General features: G+C 38.9%; 2 protein-coding genes across 11 annotated transcripts in view; one reads left to right on the top strand and one right to left on the bottom strand.

Moving 5' to 3' along the window:
- COL24A1 (collagen type XXIV alpha 1 chain) overlaps positions 1-2158 on the bottom strand; it is a 171784-nt gene extending 169626 nt beyond the window's left edge. For 2 of the 6 annotated variants that reach the window (XM_064428386.1, XM_064428391.1), the window contains exons 1-2: positions 1747-2158; positions 885-950 (exon numbers count right to left, since the gene is read on the bottom strand). Coding sequence is in view for 2 of the 6 variants with exons in the window: in XM_064428391.1 (XP_064284461.1) it covers positions 885-905 (21 nt within the window). In the remaining 4 variants the exon portion in view is untranslated. Of the gene's footprint in view, positions 1-884; positions 1722-1746 lie in introns of those variants that run through there. The other 4 variants (XM_064428379.1, XM_064428382.1, XM_064428383.1 and 1 more) reach the window with 4 other exon arrangements.
- A 79-nt stretch (positions 2159-2237) lies between these two features.
- On the top strand, positions 2238-24944 carry SH3GLB1 (SH3 domain containing GRB2 like, endophilin B1). 5 transcript variants are annotated; one of them, XM_064428408.1, is made up of 11 exons: positions 2238-2520; positions 5244-5385; positions 7845-7973; positions 9588-9721; positions 10108-10200; positions 12231-12317; positions 13682-13705; positions 17634-17723; positions 18189-18289; positions 23253-23484; positions 24467-24944. In XM_064428408.1, the coding sequence occupies exons 1-11, from the start codon at positions 2449-2451 to the stop codon at positions 24572-24574; spliced, it is 1212 nt and encodes a 403-aa protein (XP_064284478.1). In that variant the 5' UTR covers positions 2238-2448; the 3' UTR covers positions 24575-24944. The 5 variants fall into 5 exon arrangements, with proteins under 5 accessions (XP_064284478.1, XP_064284479.1, XP_064284480.1 ...); XM_064428409.1 differs by having other exon boundaries at positions 2240-2520; positions 12231-12269; XM_064428412.1 differs by lacking the exon at positions 2238-2520 and adding an exon at positions 2995-3128.

The following is a 24944-nucleotide window of genomic DNA, read 5'->3' as shown; positions in this document are numbered from 1 at the left end:
GAATTTCAAAAGCATGGAAATCCAGGTTGTGATCCATTAAATGAATTTATTTATAAATGAAATACAAAATGGGAAAAATTATCTGAACTAGAGTTTTAGGTCAAATGTATGATCATGCAGTATAACAGATCTTCCTCTTGAATAAGTGTAGTAATCACTAGCTGGAGATTTATTTTTTCCCTCTCACTCACATTCTGAGCACTTAGCATTCATAAAAAGGGGAAGGATGTTAAAAGTGAGAACTGAAACACCAGATCCAGTGCCAAGCAACCCATCTGTTAGTAGTGGAAATACTTGCTACATAAGGCATTTTCCTAAGAAGCAGTACCACTCTGGGGTTCCTCAGGAAGGCAGCAACTAAAAGTAGGTTTTCCAAATCCTACAAGATCACTCTAACCCATGGGGGCTTAAAGGATGGGAGTCTTGTTCCTCTTCCAGCCAGCCATTTTCGGAAGGAAAAGCAATACCAAGGACACTGGGCAATGTAACAGAGAGCAGCACTTTCCTCTCTGGCAGGCAAGGCTCAATGTCATGGGCAGCAGCAGGCTGCAAGTTTCAGGAAGAGAGAGCAGTGTATTGATTTGGGAAGAGTTAGACCAACTTGATGGCTGTTCACTCCAGCCTGAAAACACCACACAGCCAGGGCATTACTGGGGCACTGCAGCTGAGCTGGTGCTTCTGCTACAAGCTCAGGCACCACTGCTTTCAGTTGCTGGGCATCTCGTTTTGTGGAAATCCACCAATGTGAACTGCTGGAACTTAGTGGCAATGGAAGTTATAAAGTGAAATAATTGCATCTGTAGATCCAAATTTAAAATTTTTGATGTTGATGTCTTTTCACATATACTAAATTGATATCACAATGTATTTTAACAAGCACTTACATGACTGTAATCAGCTTTCATCAGGTCATATAGTACTGGGCCTTGAAAGAGAGACTCCTCGGACTTCTGTATGCCAACAACATTAATTTTAGGAAATAGAAAAAAACTTGTCATATACCTTTTATATGCAAACATTTATACCCATGTATAAACTAGACAAGCTGAAAAAGGTAAAATTATTCAAGAAAAGGAAACACACACACACACACACAATAGCTTTCAGGCCCTGTTCTTAGCAGGATAAAAGGTGCAACAGGAACTGTACACAGCCTGGGTTTTGTTTTGGTTTTAATTCCTGGAATCTGACCGGCATGTAAGCAAGATTGCTTTGATTGTTAGCTATTTCCCTTCTCTGGAATTCACCTCTTGTCACAATGCCATAGGATTTCCTTTGACTTTATCAAATTCAGCCACACATTACTCACTATTTGGATTATGAAATAAATTACTTTACTGAACAACCAGGATTATTTTCAAGCTGGGTATATTAAGCTGCTACCAATGATGCCACAATGTAAATGTTTTCTAATTCCCGGCTATGTCAAAGGTCCTTTCTTTTCTTCTTGAATATTCAATATACATACAGAGAGATGTTAAAATAATGGAAATTACTAAAAGTGAGACTACCTTCTCCTGATTTGCTTGATTACAGCTATTGAGTTTTGCTACTGTACTCAAGGTTCTCAAAACGTCTCTTTGTGATGTTTTGGTGCTAATGCCTAGTTGCATCTCAGTATATGTTTATCCAAACGTCTTTTAATAAACGCTTTCTTTCTGAACGACTGCTTAAAAATTCATCCCCAGTTTACATTCTGACAGTTTATCCGAAAACTATTTTTCGTGAAGACAAGGTATGACTTACTAAACTCAAGACACAAGGAAAGGGAGGGGAGGCGAGACTTGTCCTCTCAAGAGCCGGGTCGGAGGGGCGCAGCCCCCGGGTCAGGCCGGGCCGCGGTCCCTGCGAGCGGCGGCATTTCCACGCTTGCGGCACGGACAGACGGGCCCGGGGGTCACTGACAGACGGGCCCGGGGGTCACCGACAGACGGGCCCGGGGGTCACCTCCGCCCGCCCGAGGGGACTCTGCCGGTGCCGCCCGCCCTGCTAGCGAGTCTTCACAGCAAAGGCCGCGGCCGGCTCCCCGAGCCTCCTTCGCTAGCGGGCAGGCTGACCCGGCCCCGAAGCAGCCGCAGCCTCGGGGCCCCCGATAACGCTCGGGGATAGCCGGCAAGAAAATTCCGCCGGGACACCACGGTCAGCCCGGCCACAGCACCCGGCCCCGCCCGCCGTCCCCTCACGCCAGCGTGGGGCGGAGCGGGGCGGAGCGGGGCTGCGGAGGGCGGTGGCCGGGGCGGAGCGGGGCCAGGGCAGTCTAGGGCCGGGGCGGGGCGGCGGCCGGTGCCGCTCACCCGGCCGATCCGGGCCCTGGGCTGACGCCGCGGCCCCGCCAATCCGCTGCGGCTGGGCCGGGCCCGGCACCGCCCCCGGCGGCTCCCACAGGGACGGGCCGGAGCGGCCGCCGCCGCCGCGGGTGCCCGGGCTGAGTCAGCGCCCCCGCCCAAGATGAACATCATGGATTTCAATGTGAAGAAGCTGGCGGCTGACGCGGGCACCTTCCTGAGCCGCGCTGTGCAGGTACGAACCGGCCTCCCCTGCCGGGGCCTGGCCGGGACGGGGTTCTGCCGGGGCGGCCCCACGCGGGGACGCTCCAGCCGGGGTCGAGGCCGCGGGCGGCTCCGCCGGGCCCCGCTGGGCCTGGCGCCGGGCGCCGGCCGGGGCGCTGGGCTCCGCCCCGGGGGCCGGGAGGGGCCGGGCCCGCCGCGGGCTCCCGGCTCGGAGGGAGCGGCAGGCCCGGCTGTGCTGGCGGGGGCGAGGCCGGAGCATTGGCCGGGCCGGGCGGCGATGGGCTGCTGCGAGAGGTCTCCTGCAGCCGGCCCCTTGGGCCGCGGGCTGGGCGGGCCCGGCGGTTCGCCAGGCAGGCTGCACAACAGCAGCCTCGGGGGGCTGGCGGGGTGAGACAGCCCAAGGTCAGGCGGGCAGAGAGGGGAGAAGGCGCCAGCGCTGGGAGCGCGAGATGCGCAGGCATCAGCTGCCGGGAGGTACGGCCGGACTTTGTGCATGCAAGGGACAAAGGTGTGTCTCGCCCTGAAATGAGCACCTGGGTTTTACCGGCTGCTAGAAACGTGCTCATATCGCTTCCTGATCGGTAAAAATCGAGCTCTGATGCGACACATGAAAGTCCGGTATGTGTCTGCTTAGGCTGTTTGATTTGTTTTACTTTTAGTATCGTTTTAAAGCTAGTTTGATAGCCCATTGTTTCAGATTTGGTCTTCCGCTTTCTCCGCAGTAAGGGCACTGGAATTGTCTTTTGTTCCTTAGCGCTTGTCTTGAGCCGTAATCCCCTTTCCTTATATAATCAAACTTGAACAGATTTGCTGTATGGAGATGGGCACCCAAGCAGTATATAGTAATTCACTTTGGTTTCCACAGTCAGGTTTGGAATGTGGTAAGCGTTATTATGTGGTCTGGTCAGTCTGATGTATTGCCCTAAATCTCAATATTCAAGCAGAACCAATGATCAGCAGCACAGCGGAGCTCTGAAAATGCGAACTCGTCAAAAATATTGTTCAAATTTAAATGAAGGTGAAGCAGTCATTATAGCTTCTCTTTGTGGTGGAGGCATTTCTATGCTTCCCACACTGCTTCTGGCTTCTTCCACATCTACCTGCTTCCCAGACCCACTCTTGCTTTCCTGCCTCCGCTTTTTCTTTTCTTGTTGGACAAGGGAAAAAAAGGAGATGCAGTTTCACCCTTCATTGTAAGATCTTGTGATGGGACGTTGTGATTTCATTTAAGTGTATGTGTGAAATCTAACATTGTGGTCTTCACTTAGCAATCTTCACACTTCTGAGAGGATTTATGGAAATATTAATAAGAAATATTAATAATTTTATATAAAAATATTCTTATCTGTAATTAGTAAAAAATAATTCCACACCTATTGTAAAGTATCTGTACAAAGTTTCTGAGAACACCTGGCATAGTTTTAAAAGCCTCTTAAATAGTAGTAGTAGTAGATCTATGAATAAATTCTGTTCTTTCCTATACAGCAGCTGAACTTTCTCATGACTGCAGTTTGCTTTTATGTAGAACTGCAAATGCCAGAAGCATTTATCAAGATGTGTATGCTATAAAAGTTAATATGTGGTTAATCTACATGTGACAGAAATGAAAACAAACTTGGACAATGCAGTTTACTTCTATTGTATTCTGTTTCTTACTGACCACCAAAGAACTTAAGAATGAAATTGGACAGTCAGAATGCTTCCAGTCCTGTTAAGTTCCTAAGTGGTAAATTTGTTAGTGACTCAGTCATAAGGCAGATCCTCCTGGGAATGCCTGACTTTGACCAGCGGGCTGCAGGGATGGGATCGTGGCTGGGAGGAGCTGCTGCTCGGAAGGGGCAGGAGAAGCCCTCGCTTCCGGCTTTGCTCCTGCCCTGGTGTGAAATGTGGGATTGAAAACAAACTGCTTGTGGGTTAGTAAAACGGCATGAATTTTGTATCGAGTCAAGTGAATTGTCTGGTGGATTTATTTAGCTAAATGGAGTTATATTGTACTTCATGGTCACTGAAATCACAGGACAGCTGAGGTGGTCTTACTGTTTCTGTAAGGCATAACAGGACATCTAAAGCATTTATGAGACACTGCTTTGTCCTATTCTAAAAACCAACACACTCCCCACTTCCAAAGATATATAATTCACAGCTTCCCAAGAAAGTTAGTTTTAGCTTTTAATCCTTGTCTTTAGAAGCTTTCTTTAATGTCTAATTATAATTTAAATCTTCTTACTGAAGTTTAAACTCCCTATTTTTGTCCTGTTGCCTCTGGACAGGACATTTTTTCAATATATTCAAGGTAGCTGCAATCGGAATTTGTTTTGTCTTCAGGTTTTAGATGAGGTTAGTTGACAAACAATTACAAAATATACAAGATCGAAGTAATATTTTAATTTTCTTTATTACCTCTGGACTTCCATTTTGGTTAATGTTTTAGAGAACACTGCAGAATTGGACAAAATGCTTCACATGAGAATTCTCAGTACCAAGTTAAGCAGAGGATTTCTTCATAATGTTACAAATAACCTTTCGCGTATTTTTCTGCCTTTTTTTATCTGATAGTATGGATGTGTTGGTGAACTTAATAGCTTTCAAATTTGTCCTTAGATTTTTACTGATGACTGGGGGATGGTTATATCTTATAAAATATCATCTCAAACTAATATAAGTGACTGTTTTAAATTTGTTCTGGAAAATTATTTCTGTGAACTGAATATTTTTAACCTGACTAACTTGCAGTTCACAGAAGAAAAGCTTGGTCAGGCGGAGAAGACTGAACTGGATGCTCATCTGGAGAACCTTCTCAGCAAAGCAGAATGCACTAAATTGTGGACAGAAAAAATAATGAAGCAAACAGAAGTATTATTACAGCCAAATCCAAGTAAGGAGCCCTTCGGGTTTTTGTTTTCAACTTTTGAATTATAGATATGTCAATGTAAATATTTCCTGCAATAGCTATTTTATAACTAATGACTAAATACAGCAGTTTTAAAATTTGAAGGCTGCAGTTATGGAAAGCACATTTTGAAGAGCTGGTAGGAACTGGAGATGCTGCCAATTGCTGATACTTCCTGAACCTTTCAAATGGGGAAAACTTTATACAGAGCTTTTTAAACTGTTCCCATTCTAATTCCAGATATCTTGGATAGCTGTAAGAACTCTGAAGTTCTTCATGGGGTAGATATAGTGGTTCAAGAATATTTCATTATTTAAACTCTCTGCACAATACCAATCCACTTGAAGCAGGCAAGATCAACTACAATACCTGTCTTTAATCATTCCATTACTGAAGAATTAGCACTCTACTTAAGCAATACAAAAAAGTGTCAAATATGATTGCATCACTGTTGAGTCTCTTACTGTAACAGTAACAGAAAAAAACAATGGGCATAAGTAATGAAGTTTTATTGTGTGCTAATTTTATTTATTTCTGAAATTGCTGCTATGAGGACATAAGTTTCAGACTCATCCTGCAGCTGTACTAGAGTTTAGAGCTATAGGAATTTGCTTAGTTTATAGATCTAGATTTTAAGTCAAGACCTGGTGTCTAGTCAGTGGGTGAACTACTTCACTGAAAAAATCTAAACCTCCTTTGAGTTTGCTCAAATGATAATTTCATAAAAGTGCTACTACCTCTGCACTGAAAAAAATATTCTCCTTGTAATTATGTATTGAGCTAAAATTTATTACTAAAGGTAAATCATACACTGCTAGCACTTCTCTAATGCCAAGTGGATAAATTCTTTATTAGAGAGATGTTTGAAGTGTTACTTTGAAAGTGTGTTGCATCTTTTAGTTCCATAAGAATAGTATTTTAAAAATAAACCAACTAGTCATGTGGGAAGGATGCAGTAGAACTTGCAGAATATTCTAGCTCAGATTTCTGCTTTTGTCTAGGCCAGAGGAAATAGTTGTCTGTTTCATTCAATTCAGTATTTGTAGTATCTCTTGGACTTTTTCAGAAACTTGTAAACTTTGAATATTGAAGCACTGACTGGAGGCTAGTGGAAGTGTTTAAAGAAGTTTCAGTAGAAGGAGGATATATAGTAGTGTCTCAGTTCTGCTCTTCAGTCCATTTTTTATGGCTAAAAATACTCAGCATTGAGCAGTGATCTTTGTGAATGTAACTTCAGCTGTTTGCTGGCCTACTTGGGAGAAGGATCACATGCTGCAGGGAGCTGCTTGTGGTGGTTGTTAATGGAGTGACCCTGTCTGGGGGAGGAAAAATCACTTTCAGTCCCATTTGTAATTGTACCTGTAGATCAGACCCATGTCCAATAATTTTAGATTACTTTAGTAAAAAATAAATATTATGGCTTGAATAAAGAAAACAAATTACTTTTGATAATTTCTAGTTCACTCTTGCTGCCAGGGAATGCGCTAGTACCCATAATTGTCTGTGTTAGATGAATTTTTGTGACCTTCATGAGAGAGTAGTTATTTAATCCACTGCTGTTGAAAATTGTCTAATTAACAAGTAGTATTAAAGTGGCAGGTTTGTTCACTGGAAAGCTTCTTTGTGGTTGTCTGTACTATTGTAGGCTGAAATTAGTTGTTACTGACTGTATAAATAAAGCCAGCTAGGTGAGAAATGAAAGCAGTTGGTCAGAGAAATTGGGTATTGTACTTGAGGAGTTTGCTTTTTCAGTTACAGAGTCCCCATTGAGGTGTGTGAGGCCTTTCCACCTAAGAAGCTCCCTGTGGCTTAGTACTGTGATAGATGGGTAGTAATGCTCACATATTCTCGACACAGTTTTCTGCTAATTTTATTGCTCGGACTAAGGAAATACGAGAACACGAAATGAAACATTTTCTAATAACTTTTAATGGTTTCTTTCAGAGTGTTTCAAGGGAGCATGGGGCATGCGGAGGAGGATATAATTTCTGGGGCTATTGAACTTTCAGAATATCTTAATAGGGGACTTAGAGTAGTTGTTGAACTTAATTCCTACTGCAAATCATAGTGAACAATTTTGGTCTTTTTTTCTGGAGGGGGAACAAAAGACTGGTTTTTTTAAGGACAAGTGTTCTGTTATTGTTCTTACTGTGGAGACTTCTGGTCAAAATTCTGAAAATCCATAAAACTATGCTAATGGAGAAGAAAAGTGTAAATTTTCACTTTCCCAGATGGCTCTAGGAAGCATTTGAACATGGCATGGCAAACATGGAACATGGTCAGTTTCCAGGAACAGGATCTCCAGCTTAGCCTTGTTCACTTAATGTTGAGTTTAATGGCTGGATTTTGAAATTCTTTTTTTGCGTTACTTTTTCTTATTTGTTTGCTTCTCTTTCTAGCTTGTGCTTTAAATGACAGTAATTATTTCAAATAAACATTTTTAGATGCCAGAATAGAAGAATTTGTCTACGAGAAGCTGGACCGCAAAGCACCAAGTCGCATGAATAACCCAGAGTTACTAGGCCAGTATATGATTGATGCTGGGAATGAGTTTGGCCCAGGAACAGCCTATGGTAAGAAGTAAAAAAACCCCACAGATACTGGCTTTATAAACAATATGAAGTTATATTTCTTGTCTTCCTCTAGATAAAACTGTTTAATGACGTTTGTATCAGTTTGAGTTGACTTGCTGTATAACTGAGCATTAGGAGATCAATGGTATCCATCTTCATGGATGGGTAATTATCTTACCAGAGCAGCTACTTTTGGAGTTTAGTTTCCTTGTTAAAGGAAAACGTCTGCACATTTGACAGTATATATTGATTTTATTTGTTGTTGGGAATGAAAATGTTACCTGAAATTGACTTCTGTGTAAGAAACCTTTCTAGCTGTACAATATTTCTGCTTTTCTTAATATATAATATTTTGGTAAGGATAGTAGTGTGGAACAAGTCTTAAGTTTTATTCCTTCTCTAGTAAATTTATATACCTATGACAAGATGGTTGGGGGTATTACCTCTAATATTTTTACACTGCTGTTAATTTTAAAGTCTAATTCTAGTCTTCTCTACAACTCTTTAAGTTGCCGATACAAATTCTGCTGTTGATTTAATTTAAACAACTGAAAAATGCAGGTGTCTGAATTTATTATGATATGCCAACTCTGATAGTTCACTCTCTTCAAGTTTTTCTTCAAAATTACTGTGGGAGAGAAATTTTGTTCTGTGAAGAATGAGTTCCTTGTATCTGTAAATAATGATGTCCTTTTTCAAAAAAGGAAAACACATTTAAAAAAAAAAAAAGCAAATGTTTTATAGAATTCTTATGCCAAAATCAATAACAGCAAGCTTTGTTCCTCTTACTTCCATGTGATTTTATGTATCTGTGGCCTTCCTTCTGATCATCAGTCTCAAGTCTTGCTCTTCAACATCAAGCAGAATTGCACTTACAGGCACACGGTCCCTTAAGTTGTAGAATTTTTTGAGTTCGGGCAAATACGATAAAATGTTAGCATATAGATAGACTTAAGGTTTTATGTGGTGTGGTGAAGTCTTCTCTGAATACTTGGTGTCCTTTCTAACTAAGCTGTATCAGGCTGTTGAAATTCCTTTTGATACACTAACTTCAGTTTCAATGCTCAACTTGCAACTAAATTTCAAAGCTCGGTTAATGTGCAAATGCATATTTAGAAGTTTGAGTAGATGGGGACGAGGAAAAGCACATTATTTTCCAAAATCTTAATAAGCTGTTTCCTTGCTATCAACTACTCCTGTCTTAAGAATGTTGTGTAGGAGAGGAAGTTGTTGGATTAAAATAAGTAGGTATGATGTCCAGTTCTGAAATAGGAGTTGCCATAATATGTGGTCTCATTGAAATCTTGCCTTGACCTGTGATTGATTATAATAAAAATGGTTTGGCTTGTTGTTTTTGTGGATGTTTACTTTGGTGTGGGGTGTGTGTTTGTTTTTATGTTGGGGTTTTTTGGTGTTTAGTTTTGGGGGGTTTGGAGTGGTTTTTTTTGGGAGGGTGGTTTGTGTTTATTGCACATTATTTTCTTTCTTTTGAAGGCCCTTTTTGTGACATTGGATTGTTTTTCAAACTGCTGGCCTAAACTTTCCTGACTGTAGCAACCTGTTTTGTTAACCTCCTCCCTGAACAATATGATTAACATATTTTTTTCTTTTCAGGAAATGCACTCATTAAATGTGGAGAAACACAAAAGCGAATTGGGGCGGCAGACAGAGAACTCATTCAAACTTCTGCTATAAACTTTCTCACTCCCCTAAGAAACTTTATTGAAGGAGACTACAAAACTATTACTGTAAGTTGAATTGTACATTTTTCAGAATTTCACAGCAATTTTAACTGTCAGTCCTCAAAATGTAGTAGTAGATAATGGTGCATTATTACTTTCCTCCAGGTAATACAGAAAAAAATAAAGTGAAATTTGTGCCTTTGGAGTATTTTCTGGTTTTTTGCCAAGCTAAAAACAAAATAATGATGAAAGCATTTGTTTGTTAACTATTGTTCTATGAGAAGTATGCATATTGAACATAAGCTGTGTGAGAATAATTAGGATCTAATTCTGCCCGTCTTCAACTGAAGAACTTTTTTTTATGTGGATACTTCTTTAAAAGCACTTCGAAGTAGACAGTCTTTTGCTTGTATGTGTACCCATTCTCACAAACTAACCTAACTCACTTTCAGAAAGAACGTAAACTGTTACAAAATAAAAGACTGGATTTGGATGCTGCAAAAACCAGACTGAAGAAAGCAAAAGTTGCAGAAGCTCGAGCTGCAGTAAGTAGAGGGGGTTTTTTCAGTTGGTCCATAGCTTTCAGACTTATTCATACATATTTATCAACTTGACTGCTTGGTTGTGTTTCCAGTCCTAGCTTCTTACCCTGGTTGTTTTCTAGGTACTTTTGTAAGAAATGCCTTAGTGGAACACAAGGAAACAGAAGTGAGTTACTGATCAAGGTGTTAGTCTTCTACTTTTAAATATTCCATCAAGTTAGACTTACTGTCTTCTTGTTTTATAGTAGATGAGCCTATACTGTCAAAAATTAATTGATTCAACCTGCCAATATGGGTGTAAATACAAATACTTGAATCTCTGCAAGTACTGATGTGCATGTATAATTGTTCTCAACTGATGAACCTATCTATACTTAACTTCTCTATGTCAAAAATATTTGTGGTTTCTCTTTATGTGTTGCTTACTATTTTACACCACCAAACAGAGGTGAGTTGCTTCAACTCACATGACTTAACCATTCTGATTCCCTCAGAAAATGCTTATTCAAGGAGATTAAATTGAAAAAAAAAGTTACTGCTTTTTAAACTCTTAAAATGCTCTAAGTGAAGGAATGGACTGCTGACTGTATGTAGTTTCATCAGGATATATTTACAGTATTTTCATAGCTGTCTTTTGACTTCATTTTTAAAGGTTCAGCAGTTAATGATGGACAATGAAGTGATTTCTTCTGTGAAGGTTAATGCAGTAAGGGTCGTGCAAATAAAGAAATCCAGTCAATTTAAATACACAGGGACAGTGTACATGATGGAGAGCAGAAGAAAGACTGACAGATTTTGCTGGCTTTTCAGAATACACGTTTGTCCTGAAAGATCTGAGAGACATCATCTTGAGCTTTGAAGTGCGTCGCATCTTTGCGATCATGATCCATCTAAAAACCAACATAATCTCTACCTGACAGTTCTGCCCTTGTGTGTCAGTCCATGTCATGCACTGTCCCTCTGTATTTAAATTATCTGTATTTTTAAGTCTATGCATGCATTTTCCCTTATGTAAATTCTATGCAAAAAGAGTCACTTCTGTATTTTTCAAGCTTTCTTAATTTGTAAGACTGACTATGGAGAACAGAGAAGGTGTTGATCAGCAAGTAGTGCAATTTTGGAGCAATGGATGGGGGAGCATTGGATAGTAAACAATTCCTTTGCTTGACTTTGTTCAGAGTTAAGTTAATAAAAAAAGTGTTTTTATTATTAGCTTCCTTTGTGGTGTAGTAGCAAGTATGGACCTTACTTTCTAAAGCAATGAAAAGACCGTAAGGAATTGTTCCACTTGAGCCTGATATTAAAATTTATATATATATATATGTATGTATGTATATATTATACTGAAGTTTTAATTCCATCACTGGTGCAATCATTCAGAGCTTGGTGCCAGTTGCTGCTGCTACTGCTTGATCCTAAGTATTCATACAGCAAGTATGGAGTTTTATGCACATAATTTAGTGCTAGAAGAGCATGAAACTCTAAACCTCTTCACTATTTTGCTTATACTTTGCTGTCAAAATGTAATTAAAATTAATATGCATGTATAAGAAATATCAGATTGTAGAATGCCAGCAGATATAACAAAATTGCAGCTCTTCTTTATCCTCTGCAATATAGCTAACCTGGATATAGGTGTGATGCAAATGGGTTAGGTTCTGCTGTCTCCCTTTACTGATGAAGGAAGAAACCTAACAAACAGGGCTGGTTATTTGAAGTGTGTTGAGTTGTGACACAAATTTTTATGCTTTACTATTTTCTGTGACAGGTTAAAGTGCTAAATTTTATCTACATGTGATTACATATTTTTATAACTAGGAAAAATAATTTGAAAATTACTTGTCCTTTGCTTACTGTACAACTGAAACGGCTTAGTTCAGTGTTTAAAATAAAAATCTAAACTGTTTTATTTATCTGTCTTCACTTCACAGTCTTGTTTAGCTTAAACTTGCAGTACTTTGTGCTGATAATCTAGTTACCTGCTATATTTGCAGTTTTGTAACTTGCTTTTGTTTTTTATCTGTACACTTAAGCAACTAAACATCTCTCAGCCTGAAGAGAATAACATTATGGTAAATGTCTCTTACATGCTCAACTTGCTGCATGTAAAATGGCTAAAGGTTTGTTGGCCTCCTGTGTTCATTCATTTTCCTGTCAAATGTTTCCTCTTGCTATCCAGTTCATTTTGCTGTTTTCCATTTGAAAATGGATTGGTGTAATGGAAAAAATACACTTATGTCAGTACAGCACTGGATGTTATTTTTATCAGATTATTTCTGATAATTTGAAATACACAGTATTGGATTCTAATTTCTGTGATTTTATCAATGTAAACTTAGGATACAAAGGAGTTAATTTTTCACTTCTGAAATTATTTTCAGCTATTAGAGGAAAGGAATTTAATTTTCCTATCTTTTTAATATGAGTTAAAGTGAATTACATGAAATGATAGGAATATGTAGAAATTTTTCCCTTCAAGCAATGTGTTACAAAGAACTGCAACTAAATAATGTAACTGAAGTTAATGGCTTAACTTAGAGTACAATGTATCCTAAACTGGTTGCAAAGACTCCCTAGTGCAGCTGGTTTTTGTACTATAGTTGTGAAAGTGGAAGAGAAAGGGATTAATTAGTTTTGTACAGCATAGACTGTGCTGTCCAGCCTGTTCTGGTTGGGATTTGGATCTGCTCAGCATATTGGGTCTCATCTCAATTTAGAGTTCCAGATTTCTCAGCTGTGATCAGATAAAAAAAATGAGCAAATAAACTTGTTTGTTACAGTTTTCTCCTGCAACCTTTATGCACATTTCTTCCTGCTCCTGATTGTGTCATCATCTTACAAAGGCAGAAGATGACAATTATAGAACCACATTGCAAGAGGGAATTGAAAGAGCAAGCTGAAGTAATTAACTTTTAGACTAAATCCCTTGCAGTTCTATGACTTTGCTGTGCTGCTTGCTACTACTCTAATATTCAATATGAGATACCTCTGTGGCAGTTTCAATTAAATTTAGGTTTCAATCAAAGTGCTTGTGAAATAGAAAACTGGTAATGAAATTAGCAAGAGAAAGCATTCATCTGTTTCAGTGTAAAAATGAGAATAGATTTCCATAGTTTTCCATTATTATAACACATTAAGGTAACTTAAGTTCCTCCTAAGGTAATTTGGTTTGTCTGATTCATGCCATTTTTTAAAGTAGTTATGTCTTGTGTTGTAATAGCTTGTTTTAAGTAGATTCTTGTAATACATGAGTTCTACAAGTCACACTCTCTTCAGTATCTAACTTGTTTCATAGCTGTAATGTTATCCATATTCATAATGGATTCATTGTGTATGAAGGGCTTTGGGCAACTGACTTGTAGCACTCCTCAAATCCCTGTGAAGTTCTGAGGACAGGAAAGTATATATACTGTAATAGAGTACCACCAATGTCTTAAGTTTGTATGTTTTTATTTTCTCCTCCCCCACTCTTAATGCTGACTAGATATGGGCTGAGGAAGTGACAAAAGTAAGTAAACAATTTTAAAATCGCAGAATTCTGAAATCATGACTTGTGCTGGTCTACTGTAATAAGGGATATTACTGATATAAGGGATATGTTGTTGATTTCAGTCTGATGCTGGCAGCCCGGTGCATTACATCCGAGTACACTGGGCCCCTCCAGGCCCTTTCAGGTTTCAGTGGCAAAGCAATGCCTGGGGCTTGTTTTGTAGTAAGCTGTTTGTGGCTGTCACTTAGTACCACTACCATATGATTCTCATGGGACGAGATACAAAGGACAACTACAGGACTTCTCTCAAAATTTACTGGCATGATATCCTTATAAGAACAAGCTTATTTGAAAATTTTCAGAAATATTGGGGTCTAGTAATCTAAACTCTCCTGAAAACACTGATATTCAAGTTTTACCCTGAGCATGGAACACCTCACCTTTCTCCCCAGTGTCACTAGATCTTCAGCAGCTTAATTTAGGGGGTAGGCACATCTGAAAACTGCACCTGCCCTGAAAGCTTGTTTGTAAGCTTAGCACTAGCCTTGGCATGGGCATTGCAGCCTGCTCTGTTGAGCCATCCCCTGCCCAGGGACAAACTCAGAGGAGCTAATGGGGTGCTGGGCAGTGGCTGCTGTGGTCCCTTGAGAAGGGCTGTTCATAGGCTCACTGGCTCTGACAAACCAGCTTTGGCAGCAGGCTGTGAGGGGTGGTGCTAGCAGGGAGGGAGGGGTTTCTCAGTGGATTTCTGTAGAGGAGGGGTAATTAAAATTATGTCAATAGAAGGAGAGAATGGGCTTTGGAGTATGGTTTTTAATGGGGAACTAGCTAGGCTGTGGGAGGTGTAGGGAGAAGCTGGGATGTGCAGCTTCAAGTGAAATTTTAGGAGTTGTGGGAGTTGCTCTTCCAGTTTTCTGTGAGTTGTGGTGTACACAGGAGAGAATGAGTGTGAGTTCAGAGGGAAGGAGGCATTTAAAGTAAAAGGGGGGGTTAACTGTAAAAGGAGGGTGAGGTCAACTTTGATCCCAAAGTTTGAGAATTATTTAATGAATTAAGTAAGGTAACATTTGGAAGCAGGAAACCTGTGTGCTGGTCCTGTATTGGGGAAAAAATGGCAGGGAAAAAATACTACTGTAATGAAAACTAATCTTGAAGTTATCTGCTTTTCAGAGACAAGGACAAGCAATTTTAAGGGTAGTGAAATTTAAAAGATTATGGCTTGGAAAGAAGAAATTAAGTGCTTAATTATAGCATAAAGAAGACAAAAAACTTTAGCTCTTGTAATAAATGATGTAATTCAAGGTCTTCTTTTTATTTAGTAGATAAATAGCAGAGACTATTGAGAAGAAACTACAACATTATGTGCAGCCAACAGAGCAGTAATCCATCCACATTTCTAAAGGCAATCTGTCCTTCTGTGTTTGAGAGTTAGAGGAGGAGATTCATAAATGTTTTCAATGTAAATATAAGTTTCCCAGCAAGGAATTCAGACCATCCAGTCGTTCTGGCTCAATTACAGTTGTTGGGTTTTTTTGTGTGGTTTTTTTTTTTTTTTTTTTTTTTTGAGTTAAAATAAAACATGTGCATGGTGGCAATGACAAACTTTCTTCAGTTTAGCTTCCTCTAACTCTGCATTTCAGAAGGAATGTTGAATACTAGGCACAGCTGTATATCCACTACCAGCGTTATACTAAAAGCATGTCTGGTAAAACAATATTAGCAAGGTGATTTTATTTCATATGCTGTTATGTGTGTTGTCCCTTCACTGCAGGATTGCACAGAATTTCTAAAAGGTCCTGTACTCCTGTGTTAAATCTGGGGAGATTATTTACATGTGAATATTCAGATTCAAAACCTGGGGTCATATTCTGTAGTTGCAGAGCAAGTACCATTTTGAGGGATCTTCATGAGACATACCTAGTGAGGCCTTTTAATGGTCCTAAAAACACAATACAGCTGCAGCTGGAAAGTCTAGTCTTGTATTTTTGAGCTCTCCACTCTGTTCAGAAATAAAGGTGATCAGGCCATAAACTTCCCAGATTAAAAGTCAGCTGGTTTTCACTTTTGCCTCAAGGTGCAGAATAGATATGCTGTCCTGCTACTGTTCACTTAGCAGTACTGAAATTAGGATGGGCAAAACTCATTAAAGACATCATCACAATTCAGTTAATGTAAATCTCTATAAAACCAGTACATTGGGCTTTTGTAAATATATTTTAAGTCACTCTGTACTAAGTTAATGTGTTACCACATTACCTACTTTTCCTTTTCTTACAGAAAGTAGTTAATTTGCTAGAATGTTGTTGAAACAAATAAAATCATTCTGATGGATATGTCCCCCTTCTTGTAAGTTCCTGTTCTCCTGTATTTACTTACCTGACAGGGAGACAGAAACACATTAGGAACTGCTGACTTTAGAGAAGCAAGAGACAAAACTATTTCTCTCCAGATAAATGAGTTACTTATTGCTTTGATGGGTTTTAAAAAGAAAATTAAGATGCTGCTTTTCTTCCCCTCTTGGCTATCAGATTAGCTTTTTTCATCTGTTTGTTCTTACATTTCTCTCAAAGATTGACAGATGCATTTCACTGATACTAATTCAAATTTAATCAGAAAATTCAAAGCAAAGATTCTTTCCTCAACAAGCTTTGAAGACCTAATTAATTAGAAACTTGATACAAACACTGCTATCTCAGTTTTGAGTAAGAGGCACACAGTTCTCTTTAGGTACTTCTTCAGTGTTTAATTACTGTGTAAGCCCTTCCAGCTGCAGTGACTTCAGATGGAAAAACATTTCTTAGGTAACTGTGTCATTCTTCTGTGCCCTTTTCTGAGGTTCCATGTGACTTTTCATACTGATTAACATTAGCTGGCTGCAAGAGCAGAATGGTTGCAAACATAAAATGCTTTTGAAACCAGTGTTTTACTGGTGTCACCTCAGTAATTTTCCTGAAAATATATTCCTCCTTTCTGAGAATAGTTTTGCTGCATCTTGGACCTAATGTAGATTTTTGCCCATGGGTTTGGTTTAAGAAACAAAGTACTAAATGAGGCCAGGTAATCTAAATTCCAGGCTGAGAACATTCTGTTGTAGAGCAATGACTCTAAGAGCACATACTCTGTATATGTGTATTTAGTGTAATTTTTTTCTTTCCCCATCAAAAAAGTATTCTATAGTAATTTTGGCTGTGCTAGATTGAAGTAATTTAAAACTAGTGCAACACTGATAACTTACTTAAAAATCATTGACAACTATATGTAACAAGGAATAAATTTGAATTATTGAAATATGGAACTTGTATTACATCATTGTAATAGAAGTTTTACTCTAATTGTAGTGCCAAGTGTTGGAACATTGTGTATAGCTCAGATTTATTTATTTCAAAGATGCCTTGATTACAAGCTCCAGAAATAGTTGTAGTAGTTTAGTGGCCAGTATAAGACATTAAATTAATGGTAAAACTTCACATCAAAGGTTTATATACAGCTGATTGCTGTGCAGTTACCTTGCAAAAATAACTTGAGATTTACCCTGAATTATTTAATCAGGGACCTGATAAGTTCGTATATAGAAAAAAATTACATTACTCTTGGCTGCCATTGGTATGCTGACTAAACCCCAGGTGCAGACATGGTTGTGCCAGTGAACACTTGGTTTGTTATTGGGAGAGGTGGGGTAATACTGCTGGCAAAGAAATGCCTTTCTTTTGCATATGTAGCAGATGTCTGATAGTAAGCTGCTTGCTATGTACACAGGGCCTCAACATTTCTGAACCCAGAATGCAATTCCTGTTTTGCTAGTAGAGATCTGCAAAGAAAAAAACCATTTCAAACACCTAAGCTTGTGATTTGTGCATTTGTATGAGCAGTTCTGCATCAAGTGGGGCTGTTGCAGTGGGCAGGTGTGGCACAGAGCACTGTACCTGATGTGCATTCTTGCTTTCAGTCCGAACAGGAGGTGCGAATTACTCAGAGTGAGTTTGACCGTCAAGCAGAGATTACCAGACTGCTGCTGGAAGGCATCAGCAGCACACATGTGAGTACCCAAAAGGTCTTGAGGAGGAAAGTCAATATCAGGGTGCCTTCTAAAAATAGCTGCAGTAAACTTCTTGGGAACTCTGATCTATGAGGTTTCACTTCAGTGCATTAAAGCATCAAACCACAAGGGTTGTTTTTGTTTAATTTCTAATTTAATATCCATTAATTTAACTTTACTTTTCCATTAAACCTTCAGAATGCAGGAGCTTTCATTTTCATTCTTTATACCCAGCTTCCTATTCATCAGATCAATTGAGTGTTGAAACCACAAAAACGTTTGCTCAAGTATGTTAATTTTTGTGACGTTTTATCCTGTTTGCCTGGTAAATCCAGGCACTCTGCCTATCTGGTGTTTATCCCTAAATGCCAGTAGTGGCATTAGCACCTGACTAGGTGCCTACTCCTTCTAATGCACCTGGGTGCCCCTGTAGACTAAACTCTTGAATTCTTTGCTGTGTTACAGGCACATCATCTCCGCTGTCTGAATGACTTTGTGGAAGCTCAGATGACCTATTATGCACAATGTTACCAATATATGTTGGATCTCCAGAAACAACTTGGAAGGTAGTAATACTGTATAAACTTTGGGAAAAAGCTCAGTTTTTAATAAATGCTTTTGAATAGTAGGAAAACTTACACTGATAGAACAGTGGTGGACACACAGGCATGCTGGACTGAAAGGAAGTGTATCTGTTCTCAGGTAATTAATATGTAATTACCCAGTGCAACTACTTCCCTAAGCCCACACACAGCACTAAGGCTTTTTGAGAGTTGATCTACTGAGATTTTATAGATTGTGTAATTGAAGAAGGTGAGCTCTTGGTAACCTCATTTAATGTGAAAAAAGAAATTTCTAGAGATTTATTTGTAGTCTCAGTTGTAGTCTCAGTATTTCAGTTGTCTTATGCTACTAAACCACTTTGCAATGTGGGAAAAGTTTTTATACTTCCTATAAATTCCTGTTGCCTCTTAATCAGATAACAACCTGTAGTGAATTTCCTGATGAAACTGTTTTTCACTCTTAACTGAGTTGCTAGCATAGATACTGTATAGAGAGAAATCTACTTAATCCTGTTTATTATGCAGAGCACACACAGTAGAATGAAAAAGTTTCTCTTGTTTATGGGTTTAGCATTTTTAAAGTGAGAGAAGAAGCTGACATTAGTTTGTGCTCTTAATCTTATTTGTGTGATGGGTGGGAATGTAGAGAGATCTACATACTTACATTTCATAAAGTTTCTCTATTGTAATTCTTCACAAATCACCATTTCCTGGAGTTACACAGATCATGTTATTTACATGAGTGTAGGCACTGAAGAATTGTCTGTACTTAGAAGTTTACTGTGGTATCTGTTCTAGGTAACTGTCTCTGAGATATCTGTGTTTATGTTTTCCCTGACAAGGAAGTAAAAACAAAAGTGTTCTTGAGTCTTACCCTTTTCCTGACTTGCAACTTCCTGTGGCATTTGATTTCCTTAGTTTGTTTAAATGTGTAGTTTAAAGATTTTTTTTTATCTTGAAGAAGACTAAACTACTAAATTGTAATTTAAAATATTTAAAACTTTGACCTGAAAAAAGCTGCATCTTTAAAGTTACATCCCAGTCTAATACATTCCAGATAGTCAACTATAAAATATGGTAGCACATAAATACAAGGTATGGAATTGAAAACTTGAAAACAAACATTTACAGTATTAAGGAAAAGCAACTTTTAAACTAGAAATTAAGTGAAATATTTTTACACAACTATTTTGAGAGGATTTTTAAAATGTATACTCTTATCTTAGTGTATTTATCAAACAGCCTTAAACATAATACCCTTATTCTAAGGAAGAACATGTTCCTCTTTAAATTCTGCTTTAGGATGTATAGCTTGTCCCAGAGCTGCTGTTTTTGTTTAGAATTTGTGTAAGTTGCTACCAAGTATAAAAAAAGTGTATTTGAAGAAAATAGTGCCTTTAGGAAAACAGAAGGATGTATCTTTGTGTGGCTGTGATCTGATTAGCATTTTTAGTAAAATGATTATGACTGGTAGAAAACAAAAGCATGGAAGCTTTGCAAAATTCTAAATGCCTCTAACAGTGACGTCTCTCTGCCTGTGTGGATTAAAATAATTATGGTATTAAATGTTGGGTGTGTCTTTCCTTCCTCATGCAAGGAAATCCCACTGAAGTATAACAGAGCACTGGGACAGGGTCTCAGGTTGTGCTCCTTGCTTCCATTTATAGGGATGTGGTGTGTAGCCCTTGCACTAAATAAGCAGATGAGTAGGCTTTGTGTTCTGTGCTCCTGAGGTTATGTGGGCACATACAGACCAAATAAACAACTTAGGCAGCTCAGATGTTGGTTGTGCTCTGTTGGTTAGCACGTAGTGCTGAGTTACACAGCTTTTCACACATCTAAGAATGGTGTTGTGCAATATTCTCACATAAAAGCCAAGAACTGTGAAGGACTGAGTTTTGTGTTGAGATTGTTGATGGACCAGAGGCATTCAGCCTCTCAGTGAGATCAGTTTGTTGCTTGAAAAAGAAACCTGGTTTTCAGAGGAGATGCTTATGATGTTTTACCTGGGTCAGAATGGGCATACACCTCTTCCTGGTTCCAAAACTCAGCACTGATCTTCCTGATGTACTCTTCAGAGGCAACTGTAAGGAAGGTGGGAGGAAAGCTTGTACTCAGTCCTCTTTATATAAATAGACATATTTTTATGGATGTTTCTCTTCATGGCAGCACCAGCTGCTTATCTCTGCACTTCCTTCCCCTCCTGTGAGGCTGGATTGATTCTTTAAATCTCCCTTTTTTCTTATTTTCAGTTTCTCAGAATCAACTAAACAAATCTATTTCAAATATTCTGGTACTCTGGCTGCTTTTTTCCTTCCTGATAACTGCTTTTGCTCTGCAGTTTCTCAGCTTCCCTGACAAACAAATGTAAGCTGTGGCATAATTTTTTCAGATTATCTATTACTAGTATCTTACTCTACAAGCTGTGAGATTCCTGTTACTCAAGCATTCAAAATAAAAAACCCTGAACCAGACAATCTCTGTATAGCTGAAGCCTTCCAGAAAAATGCCTTACATATGGCTTTGCAAAAGGAGTGAGACTTAATGCTCCACTGATTGACAGGCTGGTTATAAGGTTTTGGCTTTCTGTTTCACTGACTACAAACCAGTGACCCTTTGAACTGAGCAGAATAACTTACAGGTAATTACTGTGTTAACTGAGAACAGGTTTAGCAGTATATTGAACAGTCATTTAACAATATTGAGAAACAGCTGATTGTCATTTAAAACTAAATCCCTCTGGTTGAATGCCAACTAATCATGTAATAAATACATCATGAGGCACAGCTGAGTTATACCTACAGAAATGTGGGGTCTGGTTTTGGTTCCCTTTATTCTGCTTGTTAGATTTGTTCAGTGAATATGATGAACTACTTTGAAAAACTAATCTAGCAAATGAAAAAAAAAACCAAAAAAACAACAACATTTGGTGGAGTTGCCTTCTCTTGGTGAGTTGAACCAGCTCAAGTGGGGTCAAGGTAAGCCACAGTGGCAAATGGGACTTCCTCCTTTGCACAGTAGTAAGCTGCTGCCTAAATTCAGAACAGTTTCCTGAAAGTCTTGCCAGTTTTTACATGCAATTTGCTCTGACTGTCAAGGGGCTAGTGCTGTCCTCCATATTACACTGCTGCTCTTTCCTTTCAGTCAGATACAATTGTGACTGCAAGATGAACATGTTTAAAAAGCTATTCTCATGGAAAGTTAGTTATCTTCCTGATTTTTGGTTAGTTCAGGTTGTTGAATCAAAAGCAGCAGATTGCTAGATCTGACTCAAATTATGGAGAATGAACGTTTGTGCAAAAAAGGGTTAGGAGTGGGTCTACCCTGTTTGGTGGCACTGTGCATTTACCAGGTTAAGTATAGTGTGAACCTGGAACCTTGTGTGCAGGACTGCTGCAGCTGTTACAGATATGAGCTGCATTTGTTCCCACTATTTACTGTCACATGAACCAAAAATTAGTTGTTGCATTGATGGGTTTGGTTTTTACCTGCATCAGCTCCCTAAAGCAGCTCCTCTTATGATCATATGAGCACCAATAATGCTGCAGACATGGTTATGGGAATATGCTGATCTGGATTTACATAGCTACAGTTGCCACTGAACTGCACCTTCAGAAAAAAAATCTGACTGGAGAGCACAGGTGGTGTGGGCAGGGGTGGGATGAGGCTGTTTTCTGGTGGGTTCATATGCATGGTATGGATAGATCCTCCTTATGTCAAAAGAGTAGACACAGGAAAGGAGGGGGAGGTAATATGCCCATATCCCAGATGTTAATGAAGAGGCATCCATGTAGAAGGACTGATGAGGGGAGTTATGTGTGGGAATTCACTGGTCAAAAGAATGGAAGGAAATACAACTACAGTTCCAGGTCATCATGACTCAGTCTGACTCCTAGTTGCTGGCTGTTTTTTACTGCATCAGCTCTGTCACTTTTTAAGATTTCTGTTGACCTACCCTTAAGGTCAAATCCAGATGGGTGTTAGAACCAAGTAAGGCAGCAAAGGGACAAGAAATTGTTACGTCAGCTGCTAAATAAATGAGTTTAGTCTGCCACAGAACTGCATCCCAGAATGGCAGAGTGGCATGAGCTGTTCTCAGAGCTTGTCATTGCTGATCCATTCTTCCTACTCCACTGCCCCAAAATCTCTTGCTGCTTTACTCTCCTTTTTGCTCCTTCCATTTTTCAGTCATGTTGTTCTGTGCTTTCCCTTGTATCTGCTCTGTCACTCATAACAGTTTTTTGTGACTGAGCTCATTAACTAAGTAGGATATTATACACTTTTTCCCCCTCTTTTTCAGTCAGGTTAATGAATTTAATTGACTTCATGGGAGGGTCTGGCAAGCACTGTGGCTGGCACTGAGCAAGTAGCAGCCTGACCTAGAAATGAGGAGCTTAAGTTGGTATAAGTTCATTTTTAGTGTAAAAATATTTTTTGCTTTACAGCATGAAGTTAGCTGAATCAATGAACTGATTTAGATTACAAAAATAGTTGTGTGGTTTTTCTTGCTTTCAGAGGGAGGCTGTGGTTTTAAGTTGTATTATATTTCCCTGATCTGGTTCGTCAGCACAATCTTTTGTGTAACCACATAATTGAGGAATGAGCAGGAGGAGGTGGAGGCTACTTTTCCTGGCAGAGCTGTCAAAAGAAATGTTTATCAAAGTACAGTCTGAATTAAATTTGACCAACAGTGCTTTCTTGGTTTTGCCTTTTTTAAAGAGACAAATATCCAGGGTTTTTTAAAGTGGCAGTATTCCTTTTAAATGATACTGATTTGATTTATGCTACTTATCAGGAACAAGTATCTTTATTTACGTTATAGAACGCTCAGTGCTGTTCTCTTGCTGCTATTTACTGGTGTTTATTGCTGATAAAAATAAGAATGCTAATTTAGGCATGGGAGCATGTATAATGCCCTATGTAAAACAGATTCACTCAAGTATTTTCTTTTTTTTTCCTCTCACAGCTTTCCATCTACTTTCCTCTCTAACAACAATCAGTCTTCCACAACTCCTGTGCAGAGCGTTTCTTCTCCCTCAGTCTTGGCCTCAGCCTCTGCTTCATTGCCTTCAGTAAGCAATTCAATGGTTACTTCAGGCCTCAGTGAACTGAAGTCATCAAGTGGCAGCAGAAAAGCAAGAGTTCTCTATGATTATGATGCTGCAAACAGCAGTGAATTATCTCTACTTGCAGATGAGGTAAGAGTTTTCTATGTACCTTAATTATTTGAAAGTAAAATGGGAATGTTTGTGAGTAGCCAGTTAAGATAGGCTTCATCAAAAAGTCTGTGTAGTTGATTTTTTAAAACTAAATTTCAGTAATACCCTTGGAGCATTGTCCTGTACCTGTATATCCTCATATTCTGTAGTGAGAGTCAACATCTGTGACACCATCTTAGCTTGCAAGAACATTTGCTGGACAGTCAAGATGCAGTTCTGCTGTCTACTTTTCACCAACCCTTTAGCACTATTTTCAGTATGATTAGTCTTTCAAATGCTGAATATTGCAATGTGGGAAGAATATGAAAATACAACTTCTTGCTTTGTGAAGGTTGTGCTGCGTTTATTCCTGTTCCAGTTCAGTTGCAGTTGTAAGAGAGTCTATACAAAGCAGATGGAGATAGATGGTGAAGCGCAGTGCTGGAACAGAGTTCCACCTGGTAATTACATTCACCTGGTAATGTGAATGTAGCTTAATGCTGAAGAAATTTAAAAAAGAATATTCAGGATTTTTGGGTTTTTAAATGTGCATTACTTCAGTATTTTTATTTAAGTTTTTTCTTATCCAGAGAGTGGCTTAGGTAGAACTGTGGGCTCAGATTTTCTGTGAAGATGTAGCACATCAACACCATCTGTCTTTCTATCATGCAGAAGTCTCTTTTAGGCTGCCTGTTAAGGGTGAGGGTGGATATACAAATTAAAGATAAAACATAATAGAAAATAAACAGTAATGAATAGAATTTCAACAGAAAAAAGGTACTTTAAAATATGATACTGTGTCTGTTCCATGGACCAGTGAAAGAATTTTTATGAGCATTAGATTATGTTCCATGGATGATCATATTAAATGCTCTGTTTAACCTGGTTAATCTCAATTCCAAGACACTGGGAATCACATGAAGATAGACTAACTCTCTTTCCTGCAAATGAAGTTTATAATAATGTGTTTCTCTTTTTGTAGGTGATAACAGTGTACAGTATCCCTGGCATGGATTCAGACTGGCTGATGGGTGAAAGGGGAAATCAGAAAGGCAAAGTGCCTATTACTTATTTAGAACTGCTAAACTAAATGGTTGGCTGGAATAGAGACTGTCAATTATGGCAACACCATATTTATATACAATTAACGTTATGTAAGCAGGTTTATGTGTCTTCCATGTTATTGTCTTGAGGGACAAATACCAGCCATTAAAAACTGGCTTTTCTGCCAGCATGGTTGCACGGTCAATACTCTATTCAAACTTAATGTGTTTAAAGCTTTTACTTCATGTGCCAAGAACGTTTCCTACCGATTTGTTTCTACTGAAGTTTTCACTAATACAAGCTTCTACTTTTGAGTAATCTAGATTGAAAGCAGGAGGTACTTTCTTGTTTTCTACTGAAATTTTTCATTAATGGCAAAGCTTTTCTTCACATAAAATAAACTTATTGTGAACTGA

This window comes from Passer domesticus, chromosome 7 (genome assembly GCF_036417665.1).
Source record: "Passer domesticus isolate bPasDom1 chromosome 7, bPasDom1.hap1, whole genome shotgun sequence".
Lineage (NCBI taxonomy): Eukaryota > Metazoa > Chordata > Aves > Passeriformes > Passeridae > Passer > Passer domesticus.
This window is presented reverse-complemented; position numbering and strand designations above follow the sequence as displayed.